At 39.6% G+C, this 21,934-nt stretch overlaps 1 protein-coding gene across 7 annotated transcripts in view; it reads left to right on the top strand.

The window, feature by feature from the left end:
• The window catches only part of LOC124214633 (protein pangolin, isoforms A/H/I/S), a 133,152-nt gene that overhangs the window by 12,171 nt on the left and 99,047 nt on the right, over positions 1–21,934 (top strand). For all 7 annotated transcript variants that reach the window (XM_069134635.1, XM_046617135.2, XM_046617129.2 and 4 more), the window contains one exon: positions 7,567–7,670. In XM_069134635.1, coding sequence (XP_068990736.1) covers positions 7,567–7,670 — 104 coding nt within the window. The remainder of the gene's footprint in view (positions 1–7,566; positions 7,671–21,934) is intronic.

Here is a 21,934-nt window from a genome sequence, read left to right as displayed (position 1 = left end):
TTAAGTATGTATGCAACATAATACCGGTCAATGCGAGTTTTGAGTCTGGGCTTTAGATGTCAAATTTTGATTTATTCCACGTAGGTAAGAAAAGAGAAAATGGTTTTATTAGATGAAGTTTACTTTTGTAGAAACCTGACGGATATTTCGGATTTTAAGAAAAATGACCTAGTTTCTTAAACATTTTTTGTAAATTACAATTGAAGGAACTTTCATTTGAAATACTTTTATTAAAAATAATAATATTATTTTGGTTTTTTATTACCTGAATAATTTAAATCGTGAATCTTCTTCAATTTTTAAATAGCGCACTTACCTGGCTGCAAAGTACAAAATTAAGAAAAAAAAATTCATTTTCATTTCTTTAATATCACTTAACGTATAATAATCACGTGCACAAATCTGAAACGCAAAATCTTTGCAGACTTGTGCTAGCGAATTTATTAAATTGTTACGATTTCTCCCAAGACTACGAAAGCAAACTTTCAATGGGGGTGTGCATATTTTACTATTATTTCGATGCATGACAAAAAAAAAAAAACTGATTAACTTAACTGAGGCACAAAAATAAATTTTTTTTTTATCTATTCCGAAGATTGGAAGAATCGAAGTGCCCAAAACGTTAATCATGCTCAACTAGTTCTTTCATATTCTTCAATTCTTTTTATTTCAATTTCACCCCGTTATGAGAAGGGTGTCGAAAAGTATGAATAATCAACCACGTCGAACGCCCCCTCCGCCTTCAAATGTCTACTTTCAATGGTGCAACGATCATTTTCACAAGTTACACCCATGACCATCATCATCATCATCATCTGCTGGCTGCCTATCCAACATAAGTATGAAGTTAGTAACGTTACTACAACGATTCATATTTGTGAGAAATCGTTACTTCGAACCTTTGACAATGTCTGAAATTTAGTAAACCATGATACAGACAAAACATATTTATATTTTTAAAAACCGACTCCTCAGAAGTCATTCTCTAATATTGCGCAGCAATAATTTTTCCCTCCCGTGACATTTCGTTACGTTAACGTTGCTCGCTAACTTCACAGCATCCTTATTCATTTTCCTATCTGTCCATCCACCTACCCTGTAAATTATTTACCTCTCCACCTCTCTCTTCGTACACTGTAACGCATCTCTCTCTTTCTCTCTCTCTTTCTCTCTCTCTCGCCTCGAGAGTCGCGACGGCAGCAGCACCAGCAGCACCACCAGCAGCAGCAGCAAGGCACCCATTGTCCGTAGTCTTGGGGGCTTCTCTTGTTACGGCATACGAGCGTCGGCCGAGCCTCAGGATCGGCTTCCCCGCCTCCGCCGCCTCCTTTCCCGACTCTCGCCTCTCGGAGAGACGACGTCTGGTTGCCTGCACATGGACTCCCCCCCTTAACCTCATCCTCATTCTCATTCTCATTCTCATTCTCATTCTCATTCCGATTCTCATTCTATGCGAAACTCTCTTTCCAACACTCGTTTGTCCGTTTCGTTTTCTTCTTACCAACCTGCGACCGGCAGGATCGGATGTGTAGGGATATCCAAAACGCTGATATATATATATGTTAATGTAAAAAATTTGAATCAAATATTCATCTGCGTAATTGTAAAAATAGTATGTACAAGTGCCGATCGAGTTTCAATAATTGAAAATTTTTTTTTTTTTTTCAAAATCAATTTCCAGAACTATACTCTTTGGTATGGCTAACCTCGTATATATTGTTGCAGCGGTAGTTTTCAATTCGATGTGTATAATTACTTCAAATTTTACTTGATCGAAAAAGGAAGAGGAAAAAAAACGAAAAAAAAGTACAACACAATTATTTTTACTTTCACTGCTTTATGCGTACGTATCTATCAAAAAAAATAAAAATTTCAAGATCCAATACACTCTTGCAACACGTGATTCTTCAGGGATCCTTAATTCTGACTCTCAAATAAATTTTTCCCTTCTCAGGGATATCTTGTCGTCTGTTCAGAGTCAGAAATTTATCTTTTCTTGCTTTTTTTTTCTCGGAATAATCTTCCGAAAGACTGAAAGGAGGATAACTTACAGCGAAGATATATTTGTAGGCCTTGAAAAACCCTACGCAGAGTTTCAGTTTTTCATACTCATCGGTCTCTCTCCCCTCCCCCCCCCCCCCTTTTTTTTTTGCCCCTTCACAAGAGCAGGGCAATAGCTGTCAAGCACCCTGTGTTTGTGTCAGTGAACTTTGAACCGCTGTTCACCTGTTATGCCATCCAAACAGCTCGTATCTATAACCTGATCCGGTAGAGATGTTTTGCACTTGTTGCAGATTTTTGAAAAAAATTTTTTAGACATTTTCGATTGTGACGTGCTACTCGCGATTTTTTTAATTACAGGACGCAGGGTGTTAATTGATCTTTGTAGATTCGGTACGGATAATTCGATATTGATATTTGAACTTTGACGATCACTTTTTCAATCTGTAGTTACGTTCCGTATTTATATATCATGAAACGTAGAAAGAATCTCTTGTTTGAATAATTTATTTTACATAGGTACACACTTCCTGGTTAATACTTCGTTGCGTTTTGGATCGTGATCTTTGGGTTGAATACGAATGTCAGGAAAGAAATAATAATTGAAGTGCTACAACGTGATTCATTGCAAATTAAAAAAGTGTGGAAAAACGGGAAAAATCAAATGAGCGCAATTTTTCTTTTAACGTAAACAACCTTTTTATGGGTACCACGGTGGAAAATCGTGAATCATTCTTTTTGAAACATCCCAGTACTTGTATATTTTCTCACTGTTAGATTATTTGATTTCACATATTCTGTGATTCTTTCATCTTAGTCGTTTTCCATTCCTTCAGAATCGTCGAAAGGATTTTTCAACTCATTTCCAAAGGGATTCGGGCTTTGCGGACCTGTCGTGACAAGAAAGACAAGGCGAAAGGACGATACGATCGGATCCATTTCTTCTTACCACAATCTTAAAACCGAGACTAATTTCATTATTACCGTATCAAGCTATGTATTGGTTCGCTAGAACGGCTGACGACGAGAAGAAATATCCTTTTGTTATTTTCTTAACGTTACCTATCACAGACACATTTATAACATATAGCTCGAGCAACAGAAGGGAAGCAAGACTCACAATCAGTATATATGCAATATTGTAGCGGAAGAGATTAATTAAACTGGGGAATCAAAGGAAGAATTAGTAAATCGGTAAAGTTTATAGAATTCATACGAAACGTAATGTTTATTATAATATTTATACGCTCGACAAGTCAGGTGTCAGATCGTGGAAATTTCGATCTTTGTTCACCAGCTTCCCTTGACCCAATTGAAAGAATCGTTACCTCATCTCCTATCTCCAATCCCGTGATCACGTTTTTCTTTTTTTTTTCTTTTTTCTATTCCCTTTTTTCTCTTACGAAGAGTGGATCCTCCTCATTCCTTGGAACGGCCCTGCCGCACCGCTCCAGGGTTCGGGTAATACTTATACCCACCACACACATTTATTCGTCCAGCATTATACCTGTGAGATGGGCTTGAGAACCTCGGGGTCTTCTCCCTTCCTCCTTCGCGCTGCTAAACCCGGCGTAGGATGCTGCAGGTTGGCCGAAGACGACGACGACGGTGGTGGTGGTGGTGGTGGGTATGCCGTTGATGGACCAGAGCTAATCTAAAAATCACCGGAACTTCACAATTATAGTAATTTACCAGCCGACAACAAGGTGTACACACTAGCTTGTCCATTATAGCCTTAACGCCCTACCCTTCTTCTTCTTCTTCTCCTTCTTCTTCTTCTTCTACTTGTTCTTCTTCTTTGTCTTCGTCTTCTTCTTCCTCCGCCCCCTCCTCCTCCTCCTCCTCCTTCTTATTCGACTCGTCGTCAGCTCTCTCTGATTGCACTCCTTTGCCAAAATTTATTACGAGAACCAGATTCCTCCCCCTTGAGCCTATGTCTGTTGCTACACGTAGGCATCGCCGATTTGTGTGTGCGTGTTATGCACGGGTAGGCACATTTTACTTGCTCTCCTTGTTATAAATTTGATGGAATGGCGATTTATATTTTTATTTTTTATTTTTTTATCGCAGATGAAGTAAATGCTCTAATAATATATTCGGTCCGTATGTTGGACGAAAATTAAATCTCTAGTCAATATTCGTATGTTAATTACAAAGAAAAGAGTAAGGAAGATTTTTTTTTATATGTAATCGACTTTTTGTGAAAAATTTCATGAAAGATGAAATCGATGGACTAAAACTGTGTAATTCTGACCTAAAAAACTGCGCATTGTAAAATCGTCGTCGACACGATATACTTGACTGGAAAATTCAACCCGTTGTGCGATAGATGAGCAAATAAAGAATATACATGTAAGAACGACACGTGGGAAAAAAGAGTGGCGAGAAATAGAGAAATGGAGAGAGAGAAATATATACATATACATATATATAGATAGATCTATTATTACCATCCGAGTATTATTCCAACAAGACGGAGAAGTAAACAAACTCAGAGGAGAGCAAAGCTCAAAGTTTGTGTTTGCAGTTGTGCGCTGCTTGCGCGCAGGTTGGGGGGCTTTCCTTCGAGGGTTGACGCGTATTACAGTCGCAGGATGCCCAGGAAAGAGGGCCCAGGGAACGTTGACGGCGCGAAGAAGGGGTCTGTTTACACCCACGCGATACACATGCAGGCCGTGCAGGTCGCCTTCGCTTATATTATACTCATCGAGGAGGAGGAGGAGGAGGAGGAGGAACTTGGGAGGGTCTTTCAGAGGGATGCGTTATAAGGAGACAGGAAAGTTGAGCCGTTTAGAATCGGGGGATGCGGGACGAAATGAAAAAGACACAGAGAGAGATAGAGAGAGAGAGAGTAAATTAATAGGAATCTACCATGCAGGGTGTCCAATTGTCAGGGAAATCTCTGGAGAATCGGGAATTGTCACGGAAATCGGGCACGTGTCAAGGAATTTTTGGATTTTCTTTCTCATTTTAAGTGTTGTACGATTCTTTGAAAATATTGAAGGGGTTAGTGGAAAAAGGGTACAAGTGACGAGAAATATGGTTTTATGAAGGAATATTACGAATTGCTAAATTTATGTCGAGTACTATGTACGATTTATGAAAAATGTGAAGATGAAGTACTGAAAAGCGCCAATATTCTCAGGTCGGTGTTTCTACCGTCACGTCTCGAAAGAATGGCTAATCCTAATCTTCGGTTAGTTTCTTATAATTGGAACGTTTATTGATGTATTGTAATTGTTTTTAAGAAAAATTGGACTATTTTAACTTACGACATCGACATCTGACGTATAATAATTTTTAACTAATTTACATGGAAAAGTGCATTTATTTAGTCAAATTATGTTTAAACGAGTCCTGGAAGAACGTTTATTTTCGTCTGGAAAACCGGGAAATGTCAGCGAATTTGATATTTCATTGGCACTGGGCAACCTGCCTACGCTCATTGTACGTTAGATTCCACGTGTGCGCATATGTGCGTATTATAGTATACGCAGGGTATTGTTATACACAGATGTGCATGCATAAAGCGCTTAAAGATGGCGCGAAAAGAACTATTATAACTATATGGAGATGCGGCGAAGCGACCGGCGAAATTCTCCGCTGAGTTAGCGAGTGAACGGGTTGGTGCGAATGAGAGGTAAAAAGAACGAGGAAAGAGAGAGAGAGAGAAGGAAATTCGCGAGACGATATCCATTCAACGGTCTTACGGGCTTAAACGCGACGACGGCAGAATTATACAAGCCAAGAATCTTGCTGCGAGGGTTGAAATAGATATCTAGGGTGAGTTATATTTGTGCATGCAGGGTAAAACTTGTACAGCCGTGTAATCTGTGGATAATCGCGTGAGTTATACAGCGGCTTGAAAGTATTTTGAGGAATTGAGGGAATGAGATGAGAATGGAAACATATAGATTGAAATTTATAGGAGAGGGATGACTATCGTACGTTATATAATGGAGAAAATCTAAACAATGTTTACTTTATTTACCGTTCGGTCACGTCTTTCCTATTTCACAATATTTTTTAAGAGTTTGTTTAATTTTAATTTTTTTTTATATTTTTTTTCTTGTTCTGCCTTTTTTCTCTCTTCTTATTCATCTTTTTTAACGACCGACGAATTCCGCGATTCCCGATGATCTTGCATTTGATGTTGGCGCAGCTGAGGAAGCTTTAAGGTTCTTTGCTCGAAAATTGCTCAAGTTATGTTTCGCAGTTTATTAAACTCTGGTGAGATATATAATTGTAATAAAAAACTGACATGTTTCGTTGAAATGCGAAAAGGGGAACCGCGACGATTAAGAAGCTGAACGGGGAGATAAAGTGGTTCTACTAAAGGGTAAGAATGGCGGTGAAGGGGAAGGAGAGGAAACGCCGCGTGCCGGACTCGACATCGCATCGCATCGCATCGTATCGTCGCGTTGAAATCCTAATTGACTGACAATGAGATGATTCTTGGCATGGATAGACGTACGCGCGTATATCTATAATGCGCGTTGCTGTACGATTTTCAATGTATTTAGAACCAAGTGAGGAAAAACGAGAATCGGAGTAAACGACGACGATCTCGAGACGTTGTTTAGAAGTCCGAAAGTATATTTTTGGTATCGGTGGCGATGGCAAATTGCGAAATGATTCTTTCCTATTTTCTACCGGAATTTGAGTAAAGATGTAATGTAATAAATTGTCAAAACGTCTCGCAATCATCGATGATTGGATCAAATTTTGCAACTCGTGACTGATATAATAATAATAAATTTAGATGTATATATATATTGGTTTTTTGGTTTTTTGGTAGGAATAATAACAGAAGTTCAGAGAAAACTTGGACCTAGCTCGGGGCGAAATATTATTACAAATGTACTTTATGGGCGCTCGGTCTTTCTTCACCTGCTTCGAAACGAATAAAAGGGTTGAGATAATTATCTTTTTCACCGTCATTATACACCTTGCGCTTCGATACCTGCACCTCGTGTTATTATACAACCATGATTGGCACAACCTTGCGGACCGGATGCATTACCCAGTTCAACGAAACACTGGGCTTATAGGTACTAAAACGACTCGCGCAAAAACTGTACGCGGAGATGTTCTCTCTGGTCATTTTATGAAACGTAATGCAGTCTTGCGCTGTTCTTCGCTTCAATTTTTACTCTTCGTAAGAAGAGGAAGAAGGAGAAAAAGAAGAAGAAAAAAAGACCGAGAAACGCGGGGATGATGGAAATTTGGGAGCGGGGTGAAAATTCCTAATTTGAAAAGTTCCGAAAGCGCTAAAGTCCGGATTTTTTGGTGGTGAAACTTGGAGTAAAGAAGTCGGACTTTGACGACACGTCAAAGTTTTGAATAGTCCGAAACCCGATGCTCAAAGTTCCGCTTGATACGCATCGATACTAAAAACCGATGTCTAATTTTCGATCAACCTTTACAGATCCTCTTGTACTTGTTTTTTCCCCTCACACGTTGCGTATGATCAGATGTAAATTCTTTCATTTCAAACCAAGATCGATGACGACTCGTCTAATCCGTTTTCTCTTGTGTCGTTGTGTTTTTTTCGGTGGCGAGCAGGAAAGGTGGACCCTACTCCTCATACCTCATCGTTCAACATGGGCTACCTCGTATCACCGTACTCTTACCCAAACGGCGCTGGAGGACACATCCCCGTCTCTATGGTGAGTCGCTTTTCATTTTTCCTAAAATTCAATTGCAACGAGTCTTCGATTATCGCGCATCGCACCCGCTGCTGTAAATGGTAAATGAAAGTCACTGGGTGTCTGCAAACTATATACTCTGAAAGTATTTGGGAAATCTTCAATTCTCAGGGAATATTGGAACGTCGATCGTCGTCTGGGTTTTTGTATAAAATATTTTAACGTCGCCTCCGACAAGAAACGCGTAGGTGGGTAAACCTACTTAACCGACAATGCGATTCAACCCTTCGAAGCATACATTTTTTACTTGCAGTTAAATTCCTTGAAACTGAGTAAGTGTAGAAGGGTTCACGAGGGATCGATTGATTTCAAAAGTGAGATCAGATCGAGGAATTTTCAAAATTCAAAATGTAAAACGATGAAAAATTGAGTCTCCGATCTAACTTATACCTGCGGTAAATAATAATAGGAGTAATAAAAAATGTAAGGATTTTACTGAATTGCTCAAAAAAACCGCATTTCAGAGAGATAATATTTTCGGGTCAGTCGGGCAAATTTTTTACTTCTGCCATATTATACAATTATACGTACATCATCCCTGAAATCTTGACAGCAGAGCGATGATTTTGTATAATAATTAGTTTCGCGGATGCGATTATTAATGATCGCCGTCGGACCGCCGGCAATTCGGTGTTGTTGGTATGAGGAAGGAAGGAAGAAAGAAAGAAAGAAAGAAAGAAAGAAAGAAAGAAAGAAAGAAAGAAAGAGAACGGCATGAACCGATGGCTGCGCATACGTGCGTAGCCAGTCAAGCCAGCCTACCATTAAAGAGTCTGGTGTGTGCGGCTCTTCCTCGGAGTTGATAAACTAGCCGGTCGTCGCCCGCCGCTGATGCAGATGGTCCGGATCGGCGTTAAGGTCTCGATGCGTCCTTTGCATTCACTGCACGCGATACACGGCGATGCTGCTGAGTCGCCATTCTTCTTATCCCTCTTCCTATACTCTGTTTGTTATTATTTTTACTCATTTTTACCTTATTTCTTTATTTATTTATCTATTTGTTGATTTTTTTGTCTAGTCATCGTTCATTCTCGTTGAATTTATCTTCACCCATTGTTTTCTTTCTTCTCGCGTTATTCCTGCAACTCTAGTTCTAATTTTAATATTGTGTTTTAATACACATTTCATGTCTGTGTGTTACATCGCCTGAGGATACTTGTCCCAGGACGATTAAACGCCTCTCTCCTTCTCTCTTTCTCTCTCGTCGTCAATTTATACATTGTACCGGTAACGGTTCAAAATCGCGCACTAAATTTAAAGTAAAGCACTTCTAACACCAAATGTAACGAACTAGGCGTTGAAGAATAAATAATTACTTTCGTGAGCTTATTAAGTGAATTGTCAAGCGGCGAAATTTAATTTTTCGCACAATGCTTCAATGGCAAAATGTCCGTTTACGGTTTAAGGTCTGAAACAGGTTTGTTTTTGAAATAACGATGGTTGGCGCAGCAACCTTACTTTTATTTAAACGCGCATGAGAGCTATATGCATTTTTTATCTACGACGACTACTAGACCATTAAAAAGGGGGTCAAAGCGGGTGATTTTGATAAGAAGAGGAATAAAATAGTAAAGTCGAGAAATAATTATCCTTTTCATTTCTTCTTCCTCTATTCTCCAATTCGTTGTCTTAAAACGAAGAGCTTGTGTTTAATTAGAGAACGATTTTTGAATTGACGATTGACGACGACGACGACTACGGCGATGTTGAAAGAATAGGCGGGTGAGGAAAAGGAGGGGGATGAAAGAGCGCGTATAACGCGGATGCATCTCGAGTTATACGAGCGAACGAGCTAGTGAAATCCAAAACCCTCGTCAGTTCGTGCATACATACATACATCTATACATACCTAATATAATACGTGTACGTTTTTACTCCTCAAGGTATTGAAACACAACCAGCCGTTGCATCGCGTTACGCCCACTTTCTTAATTCAAAACAATATAATACACATATAATAATGCCTTCTAAAACATGGCCGTCATCTCATCGTCAGCGTCGCGACGTTTTCGCGTCGAGAACACCGGAGCTTTTCACTCCTGCTCCCGAAGCTTGCGTCCTTTGATTTTCATTTTGTTTACTTTATTTTTATTTTTTGTTTCACCTCACGATTCGAGTTCACTGTTTTATTTTTCTACATACCTGCTCTATTTTTGTATTGTTATTATTACATGTGTATACGTATAATTCAAACGAGATCTCGCGCTCATGCATGGTATGTCTTTGCCGTTAACCAAGGGGGTGGTGGTGGTGGTGGTGGTGGGGGGGGGGGGGGTTATTTCTTTTTCTTTGCAATTTCTCCTCCTTTTTTTTTCCTTTTTACCATACCCGTGGCGTTATTGGCACGAAGGAAGGCACGAGGAAGGGGTTCGCGAACGACGAGAAGGAGGGCGAACCGGCCAAGCTTTGTCTTTCGCACCAGAACGGAAGACGTGCTTCAGGATTGAACGAACATGCGCGAACCTATTGTTCCTCTATTGTTGGTTATGCGGGGTTTACTGCGACGATATCAGACGACGACGTCGTCGTTATTAATTCGACTATAATACACGATTCCGGGGGGAAGATTTCTTATACAACCTACAACTTACGCGTTATGAACGTGCTCTCGGACTGAAATTAATATTGTATCCGCGTTTGCGGTTATTCGAATACATGAAATGCGAATAAATGTGATAGAAAGAGATTGAAGGGTAAAAAGTTGAAGGCGAAAGAAATTCGACGCGAATGAGCGATTGAACCGTAAAATCCAAAATACGTGCGGTAAGAACGAACCAACAATGAGAGAAAAAATAAGATGAAACAGCGCGACGATCAATCGATCAACATTGACGCAATATTATGTTATACTGTATGTTTATTCATTTGATTTTTTTGCTTGTCACTTTGTCAAATTATGGACAAAAACATTTTTTCTGCTTCGAAGTCAAGGTGAAGAAAAGAGTGAATGAACTAGAAACGAAAAATATCAGTTTTGCTATCACGGGTATTTGAGATGATTTTTCTCAGCTAACAAGTTGAGTTTTTTTTTTTGTCGAGAAAACCAATTTGGCTTGATCTGATTTTTTTTTTTTTTTTTTTTTATACATAATATTTTTCTTCAATTCGTATTGAATTTGAACCGAATATCACAGAGTTGACAAGCTGAACGATTTAGGTTTTAGTAACTTATTGCTAGAACTGGGAAAATGTCAGAGAAAACTAGGTATTAGGTCCTGGAAAACCGGGAAATGTCATGGAATTTTTTTCCCTCAAAAATTTGTGGTCACCCCGTCTTGCCACGAAACGATTCCGAATTTATATTTACTTTCAGCTGCGTGATATTTTTTTTTCTCATCTCCTCTGAAACAACTCTCGTCGTTCGCTCGGAGCGACAGGTTAATTGAAATTGGAGGGGAGGGACCTCCGACTCAACTCAACCTATTCCTCCTATTCTCATTCTCATTCTCATTCTCATTCTCATAATATTCAACCCTTTTCTATTCTCCGCCCTTCTGTTTGTCGCATTTGCATGTATCTCGGAAATTTTCCCCTCGTTTATAATTATGCATATAAATATGACAATATGTTATAACTTATACGCGCTGATTTTGACAACGGCGCTTTACGCACTAGCAGTCGCAAGCAACCGAGTTTATCACAAAGGGGTCAGCAATTATCACCGATACATATACATATGTAAATAAGAGGCCACTGCTCGCGTATCCGTGAGAATTTAACGTTCGATAGATAATTATATTATATCCACGTTCAATTATATCCGACACAGTCCGTCAAGGAATTTTTCCCGCATTTTCATCCATCGAAATTCGGGCTTTCTATAATCGCGCTGATTTAGAAATTATCGTTTATCTCATCCCATCCTTTTTACAATTTTCAATTACTTTGCGTACGACGTTTTTATATAGAAGATAATTCATCATATTTATTTGCAATACAGTGTGGTTGTAATTATTAATAATCATTATACTTCCGTGCCGCACGTGCCGCGGTTATTATAAATGAAAACGATCACATTTTTTTTCAACTCGTCTGGTTTTTTTTCTTCCTTCCGTTTTATTTATTTGTCTTTTATTTTTCTCAACACATTCACTTATACATTCGCTCCACGATATAATCGTCTACCTATTTATACGTGTCACATGTATATGCTGTGCAGGTTTTGCGATGGATGTGTTATGTATAGTGTATAATGTATATGTAATATGTATATGTATTTACCGTAAATCACCGATAGCGATGACGTTGAACCGCGCAACGGATACGCGTGACAAATATTTCTTATCAATTATATCGATCTTTTCTCACCAATATACAATAATAAATACTCGATATCCTCCCTCGCTCTACGAACACTGCAGCTTAATGATTCAAAACTGCTTCTCGTATAAAAATACAAATCCGTCCGCGGTTATAATCCAATTTTATGAAACAGCAAAACTTGTATAATCAAATTTGATTTGAGCAGCGATCAGCGCAATAATTTTCGCATCCTCCGTTATTTTCTAAGATCTATGCAATTCTTATATATAAATAACTTTGCCGTTTGAGTAATTTGATTAAAATATATCAATATCGATATCTTTAATTAGACACGATAAATACTTCAATCTGTCAATTTCATTCGACTTTTGTTTATAAGGAAAAAAGTTGATCCTTTTTTTCGTCTTGATTTTTTAATTACTCACGACTAATTTAGCATTTTCGATTCGTTTTAATTTGTACGCATCTTTACCCAATTATCTCGTTTGAAAACTTCCTCTCGTCATACCGCGAATTTCAAATTAATATAATTTTTATACTTATAATATATTATCTATCAAAACAAAACTAGGATGAATACATTGTAATACACACATCCGTATTATGGCGGTTCGTTTAAAGATTATTTTTTTTCAAGGTGCTACTCTAAAACTTTATGGAAAATACGGAAAAGAAGATTGTCGTAAAACATGCAGGAGATAGGAAAATATTTAGACGTCGCTACCAATTTTGCAATATTTTTTATTTACTTTATAATTTTCTACTTCCTCAAGGTTTCACGACAATTTTTTTTCCAGTATTCGTCATAAATTTTTCGAGCAGTGTCTTGTAAAAAAAAAAAAAAAAAAAAACCAACAAAACGTTAAAAAATTAACCACCCTAATACTCTGATATATACGTACGTATACACCTAATTGAAAATTATCCGACTGGTGTAATTAAGATTTGTTTCGTCTCGTTCTCGTCGCTCCATGTTTCAAATCACATGATAATATATACGACACGTGTATATTATATCCATGGTGCACGACTTCCTGGTAATCGCATTTCGTACATTCGTACATGTCCGTCTAATGACTCTAAATAAGTGCCCATGGGTGTATTATTATTATTATTATTATTATTATTATTATTATTATTATTATTATTATTATATACAAACACGCGGCATGCAAATATCGTTCGTACATCTATACGTATATCATCACACATACTCGACATCACGCACACACGGCTTCGCGCGCTACTTTCAACGACGCACTACGATTATGTTCTCTTCTCTGAAATTCTTATCGCTTTGGTCATGGTGTTGTACAATAAACCTCGGTTCTCGCCGTATACGAAAACTGAGTTTTATCTCAATTTCTTTTCTTTTTCTTGTTTTTTTTTTCCCTTCGTTTCGTTACTTTTTGCAAGAAACAATTAGATCGTGTCTGACCTGATTCCGCGAAGGATTTATTATATCGACTGTCGTAATATGTTGAAGTGGTGCTGCTTGAATAGCAATTGATAAAAAAAAAAAAATGAAGAAAGGACAAAATTTGTGGTAACGAAAGACAAAAAAGAAAGACAGAAAAAATCAATTGAGTTGAATTAAAATTCGTATAAATATTTTCCATCACATTTCCTCTCTCTTTACATCGTGATTAATTTGGATCCGATTGTATACATGTTTATATATATACACATATATATTATGTACATGTTAAAAGAATGTCTAACGGAAGCTTTGCGTATATTGTATATATATATACATGTATATTGGTTGATTAAGGAACGCGCGTCGTATTTGGTTGTATATCAGTATTGTATACGTTATACGTACACAGTTTATCTATCGGCTTGACGAAATACCACGGAATCTCTACACTATAGGTAGGTACGTGTATGTCCATCACATACCGGAAGTGCAGGTCGTAAATTTCCGTGCTGGATTCTTCAAGTATCTGTCGTGTATGTATCTACGCGCTGTATAACCTAGCGTATACTCTATTTGTAGGTATACAAGATCGTATACCCGGTTTCAAAATTATTCTCAAGCAAAAGACAATTTTGATTTCTTTAACTTGAAACATCTAAAAATATGCATATACCTTGAATGAAAATCAAAAACCACTATCGAATAATTACATACGTTATATGTATTAAAAGATTAGGGATATGCGTTATATATATGAAATGATTAGAAGTAAGTGAAAAAAAGAAAAAAAGAAAATTTAAATTCAAGCAAAAATAGAAAGGAAAAAAAAAGAGTTCGCGCGGCTTTCGGCAGCAGGCTAACATACTACATATATTACTAAGTATACGTGTATGTCGGGCCTAATATTTCACCTAGGCTTTATATAATACATATAATACCGTGCGATGTAAAAACACAATACGAAAAGTAGGGAGGAGGATTGGTTAGCCATCGAGGTATATATTACATACAGACTTATGTATGGCAACAGGTATGCACCGTATGTATATAGGAGAGAAATACCTTTACTTTATATATATATATACATGTATGCACGGACGGACGCGTATATACGTAATTTATAATACGTATATAATACAGGTGGGGTTGTATTCTTGTTTGTAATAGAAATAGCGAGGCGGTAAGCTATTAGTACGAGAGAAGTTGGTCTCTCCGGTCGAGATATTTTGTGTGAGTCTTCTTGCCTGTGTCTGTGTGTGTAATTGTGCATCAGCAGCAGCAGCAGCAGCCACTACACGTCTCACCAACCGTGGCAAGCAAAAGCAAGTCCAGCCTTGGCTCGCTGGCTGGCCTGCAGCCTGCATCACAGGGTTTATTCTACATGCAAGCCCGCGAGCCTCAGAGAAAGACGCGTGTATAGTCGGATAAAGAGAGAGGACCGTGCCGAAGAGAAAGAAAGTGAGAAAGAAAGAAGGAGAGAGAGAGAGAGAGAGAGAGAGAGAGAGAGAGAGAGAGAGAGAGGCGAGGACTACGACGACGGCTACGTCAGATTAAAGGCGCGTTCGGAACCATTAGCCGCATTTTTATGGCTGGATTATATATTCATTTGTCGAATCAATGGATTATCGATAATCAACAATAACAATAACACAAGCTTATTCTGTTACATAAATATCTCAATACGCTTGAATAAAATTTGAAAAGAATTAGAGTGAAAGTTGTGGTGGGAAAAAAAAAAACGTGAAGCTTACGAACAAAAATTTATCGAAGAATTTGATTACAATTTTCGTATGGTTTATTATGATTGTATTGAAAGTAAAAGTAAAACCTGTTCAGGCAGAAATTAAACGTCGATACCCGAAAGAAGAGATTTTTAAAAATGGTTGAAGGGTCGGGGGAGGGGGGCGAAACCAATGAATAAAAAAAATTTTCTTTCCGCAAGTCGACAGGTCGCACAGCGGATGAGATAATCGCGAGGCTATCGATCGCGAGAAACGAAACGGCGTAACCGCACCCTGTCGAGCTGTCGCGGAACTTCGTTGACCGGGGGGGGCCCCCAGGGTTAGGGTTGCCTCCGGTTCAGCCTCGAGGGCTGGGTGAAGGGGGGGGTGATGGAAGGAGGGTAAATGCGGCGGAGGTACCCGAGGCATTGCGGTGGTTGCCAGCGATGAGAGAGGCGTGCCCGTCGTGCCCGGCGTGGTAATAGCGGGTAAGCGGCGCTATTATAACCACGCCGTCAGGAAAAAGCATTGGCGAGGGAAAAATTGACGAGAGAGAGAGAGAGAGAGAGAGAGAGAAAAGTAAAGCAACGACAACGACAACAAGGACGAGAACGTGGTGAATGAAAACGTGGGGGGAATAGTGGATTGAAAAAAGAAAACCAAAAAAAAAAGAAAGGGAGAGAGAGATGACGGAAAGATAAATCTGAATATCTTATTATGCGTGAAGTCATTGAATATATACATATATGTACAAGACTTCTTGTCTTATTCAATGAAAATAGAATGAAAAAAAAAAACTATGTAATAATTATACATTCTTCCACATCGCGAATAAAACAAAACAAAGTGTATATATATATATATATTTATTTATTATATAAAACGCCACGTTTGCGTGAGTAGAGTGTCATTTATACGCAATAAAATGCGTTTCAAATTGCACTTGCATCTCCGTGTGTCCGTCCGTCTACTATGCCTGCGTGTGCCTGTGTTCGTGTAACGTTTACACCTGATGAATAATATGCCGGGCGCGCATGCCGCATGACCACGGGAAGGAAGAGTAATTTCGTCGCGTCATAAGTCAAACGAACGAGTTAGGCTTATTATACGTATAGGTGTAGTATAAGTTATACATGCATATAGGTACAACAAGCACGCGCGTCCTCGCCTTTTGTTGAGTGATTTTATTCAATTAATTCATTAGCTAATTAATTCCTCTTCCTTTTTCATTTTTTTTTCTTTTTCTTTTTTTTTTTTTTTTGGGGAGTTTGTTTTTTCATTCCCTTTCTTCAGTCTTTATATGTAATGGGTTTAATCATGTAGGAGAATTTCATCATTACGTCTATCGTGTTATCACATTATGACGTTCCAAGCGCGTGATCATAATAGGTAGAATCTTTAATTATTGACTACGATTTATCGACAACTGACGGATTTTTTTTTCTGTTCTCTGATACCGTCGTATATTGTAATTTTCTGATTTTCGTCTTATTCTTTGATCACTATTATTATCAAATCTCGACGCAGTTCTAATCTCTCTTCTCCGTCTGGCGTGATATACGATGTATAATAATAATAAAAATAAGAATAATAATAACCTTGCTAAAATATGGAATTGTATATATTTCAATAAAATTGTGCGTTTCATCATTTTGCGTATAATCTATCTACACACATGTAGACGGTGATTCAAATGAAAATTGATCGAGACCGCGTGGTGCAGTCTCGTGGTGCGATAATAATTAGTCGGAATCTTCTTTGACTCGATAGCGATGCTGTTTGTGCATCATGCGGTGCATGTACGGGGCGACGATGGAAAAATAACTTCCGTGTTTAACAAGACAATTTTTAACGCCTCCGGACGCGATGCTAAATAATATACGTCACACACAGATGCACGCACACACGCACGCACACAGGCGCACACATATGACAGGTGGACACCGTCGGACGATGGTAGAAAAAGAAATGTATCATCTCTGTGAAATGTATAACCCAGGGGAAAATGAGCAGAAGAAACAGAAAATGGAATGATAAAAAAAAGCGCTATCGTTTTCAAAGAAATAGCAAACTTCGTTGGTTTTATCTATTTTTTTTTTTTTTTTTATTCACTTTTAGTTTAAATCAGGGAAAGAGATGAAGCGAGGAAGAGAGAAAAAGAGAGGGAATAAGAAGGAAAAAAAAAAAAAAATAGAAGAAGCGAAAGATACGACCGACAACGGGAGGTCGGTGGCAACAGCTGCGCGAGACAACGGTATCGTTGTTATCGCCGAGCGTTCGTTCGTTCGTTCGTTCTTCTCTCATCTCTCTTCTCGAGTTGTATCTCGCGCGAGAGAGGCGAGAGTGAGAGAAAAGAAGCGGAGGCCTCCTCCTCCACTACTTCCAACTCCACCAGCGAACGCAACCGGCATACCCGGCACCCACGCAACGCGCACCATTCGAAATCCGGTCTAGCCTAACGTGGTGTTAATTAAAACAACCGACAATCGCGACTACGCGGGGTGTGGTGCACCTTATCCCCGTAGACGTGGACGATCCATGGTGGTCGGGCGTACTCCTTTCTGCGTTCGAGTTTCTCCTTGTTCATTCCACGCGATCCCCTCTGATCGTTGATTACACAGCCGTATTTGAGAAAACAATTTAAGTACCTTTCCCGGTGGACTAGACCAGCATACTTATATATCTCTTTGGATATGCTGATAAGAATGACGCGGAATTATCGATTTTTTGAAAACTATTAATCGAAACTATAAATTATTATTAAACTTTTCCGCTGCCAAGACTGCGTGCTGAAATTTACGAAATTTTCATTTCATATTCAAATAATCAATTTATTTTTATCGATTCAATCGAGATTTGTTCGATTATTTTTTTTGATTCGATTAATCGGTGCATCGTTTATTTTTAGCTCAGTAACTATCGCTACATGCTGAATCAGAATCTGGTGTCAAAACATCGAACACTTTTCTCTGGATTTCGAAGGACCTTGAAGTGTATTGAGTTTGCAAAATATGACCGCTTTTTTCTGATTTCAATTACATAGGTACTGACTTTTGTTATACAAGTTCAAATCTTCCGGGATAATGAATTTTCGATTATCATCCTCGTCGATATATTTATTCAATTGATAATACTTGGATATTTAAAAATAGGTATTACACGAATCATCTTCCTCGCTTCGTTATCCGATCATCATTATTCATCACTGGGTGTGTGCAGGTACTGAAATTCTTCGGGTCGGGTCGAGTCTGGTAGAATGGATTACTTTCGGGTACTCGGAAATTTCGGATTATCGAAAAATTTCTGGTACCCGTAAATCTCGAGTTACCTAAAAATCCCGACTTCCCCGAAAATCTCGGGCTTACCGAAAATTGTAGAGTTTTTGAAAATTTTGGTCACTGCTGTTCTCGCTTCTCCAAAAATACCGGGATTACTAAACCGAACAGAGATTTTCGAAAATTTCTTATGTTAGTTCCGAAATCTCGGACAATCCGAAGGACAGCAATTTCGTAGCCGCCTGAAATTACGAATTCCAGAGGTTCTATTCTCAAAAAATCGGACTAGAGGCTTACCGAGAAATATACTCTCGACTTCTTTCATATCTGCGTCATTAGCACATCGTCGTTAAATGATTTTACCATCGACCATTACAAGGGTGTGCGGGTACTGAAATTCTCTGGGTCGAGTCGGGTAAAATGGATTACCTTCGTGCCGGGTACCAGAAGATTTCGGACTACCCAAAGATTTCGAGGTTTACAAAAAATCCGTCCCGAAGCCGAGTTTAAGTACCCGAGATTTCAGATACAGAACACCCCTACACCGTTAGAAATGCGGTGTTAGATCTAGCACCGAAAATATTCCAGAGAAGTCCGCACTATTTTGGGTGTTGATTCTCAGACCAGTTGGTGTCAAGAATCGAACGACTTACACCGATGACGCTTAATCTTACACTAATCGGCGTGGACTTTTATCGGCACCGTGAATTTTCTGACAGTGTGTATTCGTCACGTAACCATAATCAGACGTGACTAATTTTTGAACAAGGCGTCGCTGTAACGCCAAGTCATCGCCAGCGTGCGACATATTTTGACTATGGTATGTATAATATATGATACGCGGTATCACGGGAACACGTTTATATTACGGGTAGGTAGACCGAAGAAGTCGACTTACGCACCGTGATGATGGCGGTGGTTCCGTTTACGCTGCAAGCGAGCATGATGCGTTTTTCTTCGTTACATGCCTCGTTACATTAGCGCCCTCTGGCAATTCTCGGACGACGATGCCTCTTCGAGTTCGCGGTGCGATGCGCATTGCGCCGTTGGCGCGCGCGCGCCTCTCCGACCGACTGCCTTTTTAGCTATACTTATACGCATCCTTCAAATTTTACCAACAACCACGCGCGCGGTCTTTCTTCATTCCCGACTCGCCTTTAGCTTCGGTTTGCTTCGCCTCGCTGCTCTTCGTCGTCTTCTTTTTCTTCGTCATCTTCTTCTCCTTCCAACCCTCAACCTCATCCTCACGGAGACTATGCAAGGAACACGAACTTCACGCATACAAATCTTTTTCCAAAATAAGAGGGCACTAGTGTTTTATAAGTTCCAAAACCCTGCGGGTGGGACTTTCTACGAATCGCATTGCAAGATCATCGATTACTCCATCTTGGGCATCCCAGAAACCAATGACACTTTGGTGCTAAAGGAACACCAGCGACGAAAGTGGTACAAAAATTAAACCTAACGTGTACGATCGCTCTGACAAGTTTTGTCAATTCACCCGTTTGAGCGAAACGTGCTCCTTGTACAGTTTTTGCGCTCAACTGCTTGACGCGAGATCACCATAGGCCGTAATCTTTGCGGTTCAAAAAAGCTAATTGCAAAATCGACGATGCCACTTAGGCCCCATTAATCCACCGTTTTTAACAGCCTTGACAACGAGAAGGAGATGATTTCGAAACGATTTTGCACGTAACGTCCAGGGTGAATTACGGTTATATCGTTCGTCATAACGCTGCTACGTCCTTCGAGCAGACTTCTTTTGCACTACCGTGAAAAATACTTCCGACAAGGCTTCGAAGAGCGCGCTTCGCGCAGCTTATGGTGTGCGGTTGTTAAACATCGCTAGAGGTGAAGCTACTACTTTCGGCCTGCCGTATATCACGTGCATAGGTATGCATGCACGCGTCTCTACTAGCCGTCGAAAAAACATCGTCTAAACGAGAGACGAGGATAACGATCACATTGGGTGAAATTCAACCCAAAAGTGACGTTTTTGCTGAAAATTGGAGTTTTAAAAATCTTGGAAAAAAACAAGTTTCCAAATATTGTTTGAGAATCGCGGCAAAAGTTCCATCAGTTTTACCAACCAAAGTTGATTATTTCAATATTTTAAAACATCGGAAAAAGTTAACGAAAGTGCCAAAAATATTTAAAAAAATAGTCCTTTATCTTGCACGAAGAACGACGCCACGAGGCCCGTTTCCATGACTGACAATAAGAGACTCTGCGAAGAGTTTGAAAAATGTTTGGCGTGAAAATCACCCCAAGTGACCGATTATATTTATATATATTTACATATATTTACCACCGAAAATGTAAAATCTACAATATTTTTCTATTCGTGTAGTACAAGTTTTGGAAATTCTCCCGTGCCGATGGTCTTGATAGTCGATAATTGACAGAGAATCCCAAGTTACGCATCGCGTGAGATAAATATCTCCATATATGTGTTATATATAATGCATACAAGTAAAGATGGATGGATATAGAGGAGAGACAAAGAGCGGTGCAAAATGTCGGGGCGGGGAGGGGAGGGGGCGTGGGTGGATAACGTGTGTAACCGAAGAGTGTCGCGCATTTAGATAATGCCTCTCTTTTCGCTTTTCGTCCTCCTCCTCCTCCTCCTCCTCCCCCTCCTCCTCCCCCTCCCCACCTCTTTGCAACATTCCTGCATTTTCTCTAAATACGTGATGTATTCATCTTCAAACTCCCTCTCCGCAGATAGATGATACGGCCCACTCACGTTTTGTAATGCGTCGAGCGATCCGGCAGCGAGGTTCGTTCGTCGTTTAAAAGCACCGTAGTACCGCGGTACTACACGCATCCTTTTATCCTCTTGTGTAAAGTCGGTCTTTAGAGTTTTTCCTTCTTCTCATCTCTCCTCTCCTCTCCTCGCCTCATCTCATCTCATCTCATCTCATCTCATCTCCGCGCCCTCGCTTCTTATTAATGTCATCCTCGAACGGCGAGGGACAACGCTTATCCTTCCTTCCTTCCTTCCTTCCTTCCCACCTTCATTCCTTACTCTGCCTCGTCCGGTGCGTATGGTGGAAGCAATCGGTTCTCGTCACCATGAACGCTAATACGTCGTCTTGGAGGGGCGGGGGCAAACGGCGGAGTACGCACGGGCTGGATATCCACAACCATTGACGATGGTGTCGGGAATACAGCGACCATTAGCGAGGCTGTAATTGTCGCCTACTCACGAGAACAATATTCTTCTCTCCGGTTACGGGAAGAGATGCGAGAAAAATGTGCAGGGAGATGAAGAGAGAGAGAGAGAGAGAGAGAGAGAGAGAGAGAGAGAGAGAGGAGTATAGAAGTATTTGAGACCCTTGTTACTACGCTTCCTCCACTTTACCGGTGTGCCGCTCGCCGCATGTCGCTACTCTTTGGGGGGGGGGGGGGATTATTTATCTCTCGTTATTACTTACATGTACAGAACTCGGAAATATGCTTGTCGTAGTTTCGGTGCTATAAACTTGGATACCTATAACGTATATTCTCCGGGGGGGTATTACGATGAAGAGACGTGCACACTAA

This window comes from Neodiprion pinetum, chromosome 1, assembly GCF_021155775.2.
Source record: "Neodiprion pinetum isolate iyNeoPine1 chromosome 1, iyNeoPine1.2, whole genome shotgun sequence".
Lineage (NCBI taxonomy): Eukaryota > Metazoa > Arthropoda > Insecta > Hymenoptera > Diprionidae > Neodiprion > Neodiprion pinetum.
The sequence above is the reverse complement of the archived record's forward strand: the minus strand, read 5'-3'. Positions and strand labels throughout refer to the sequence as shown.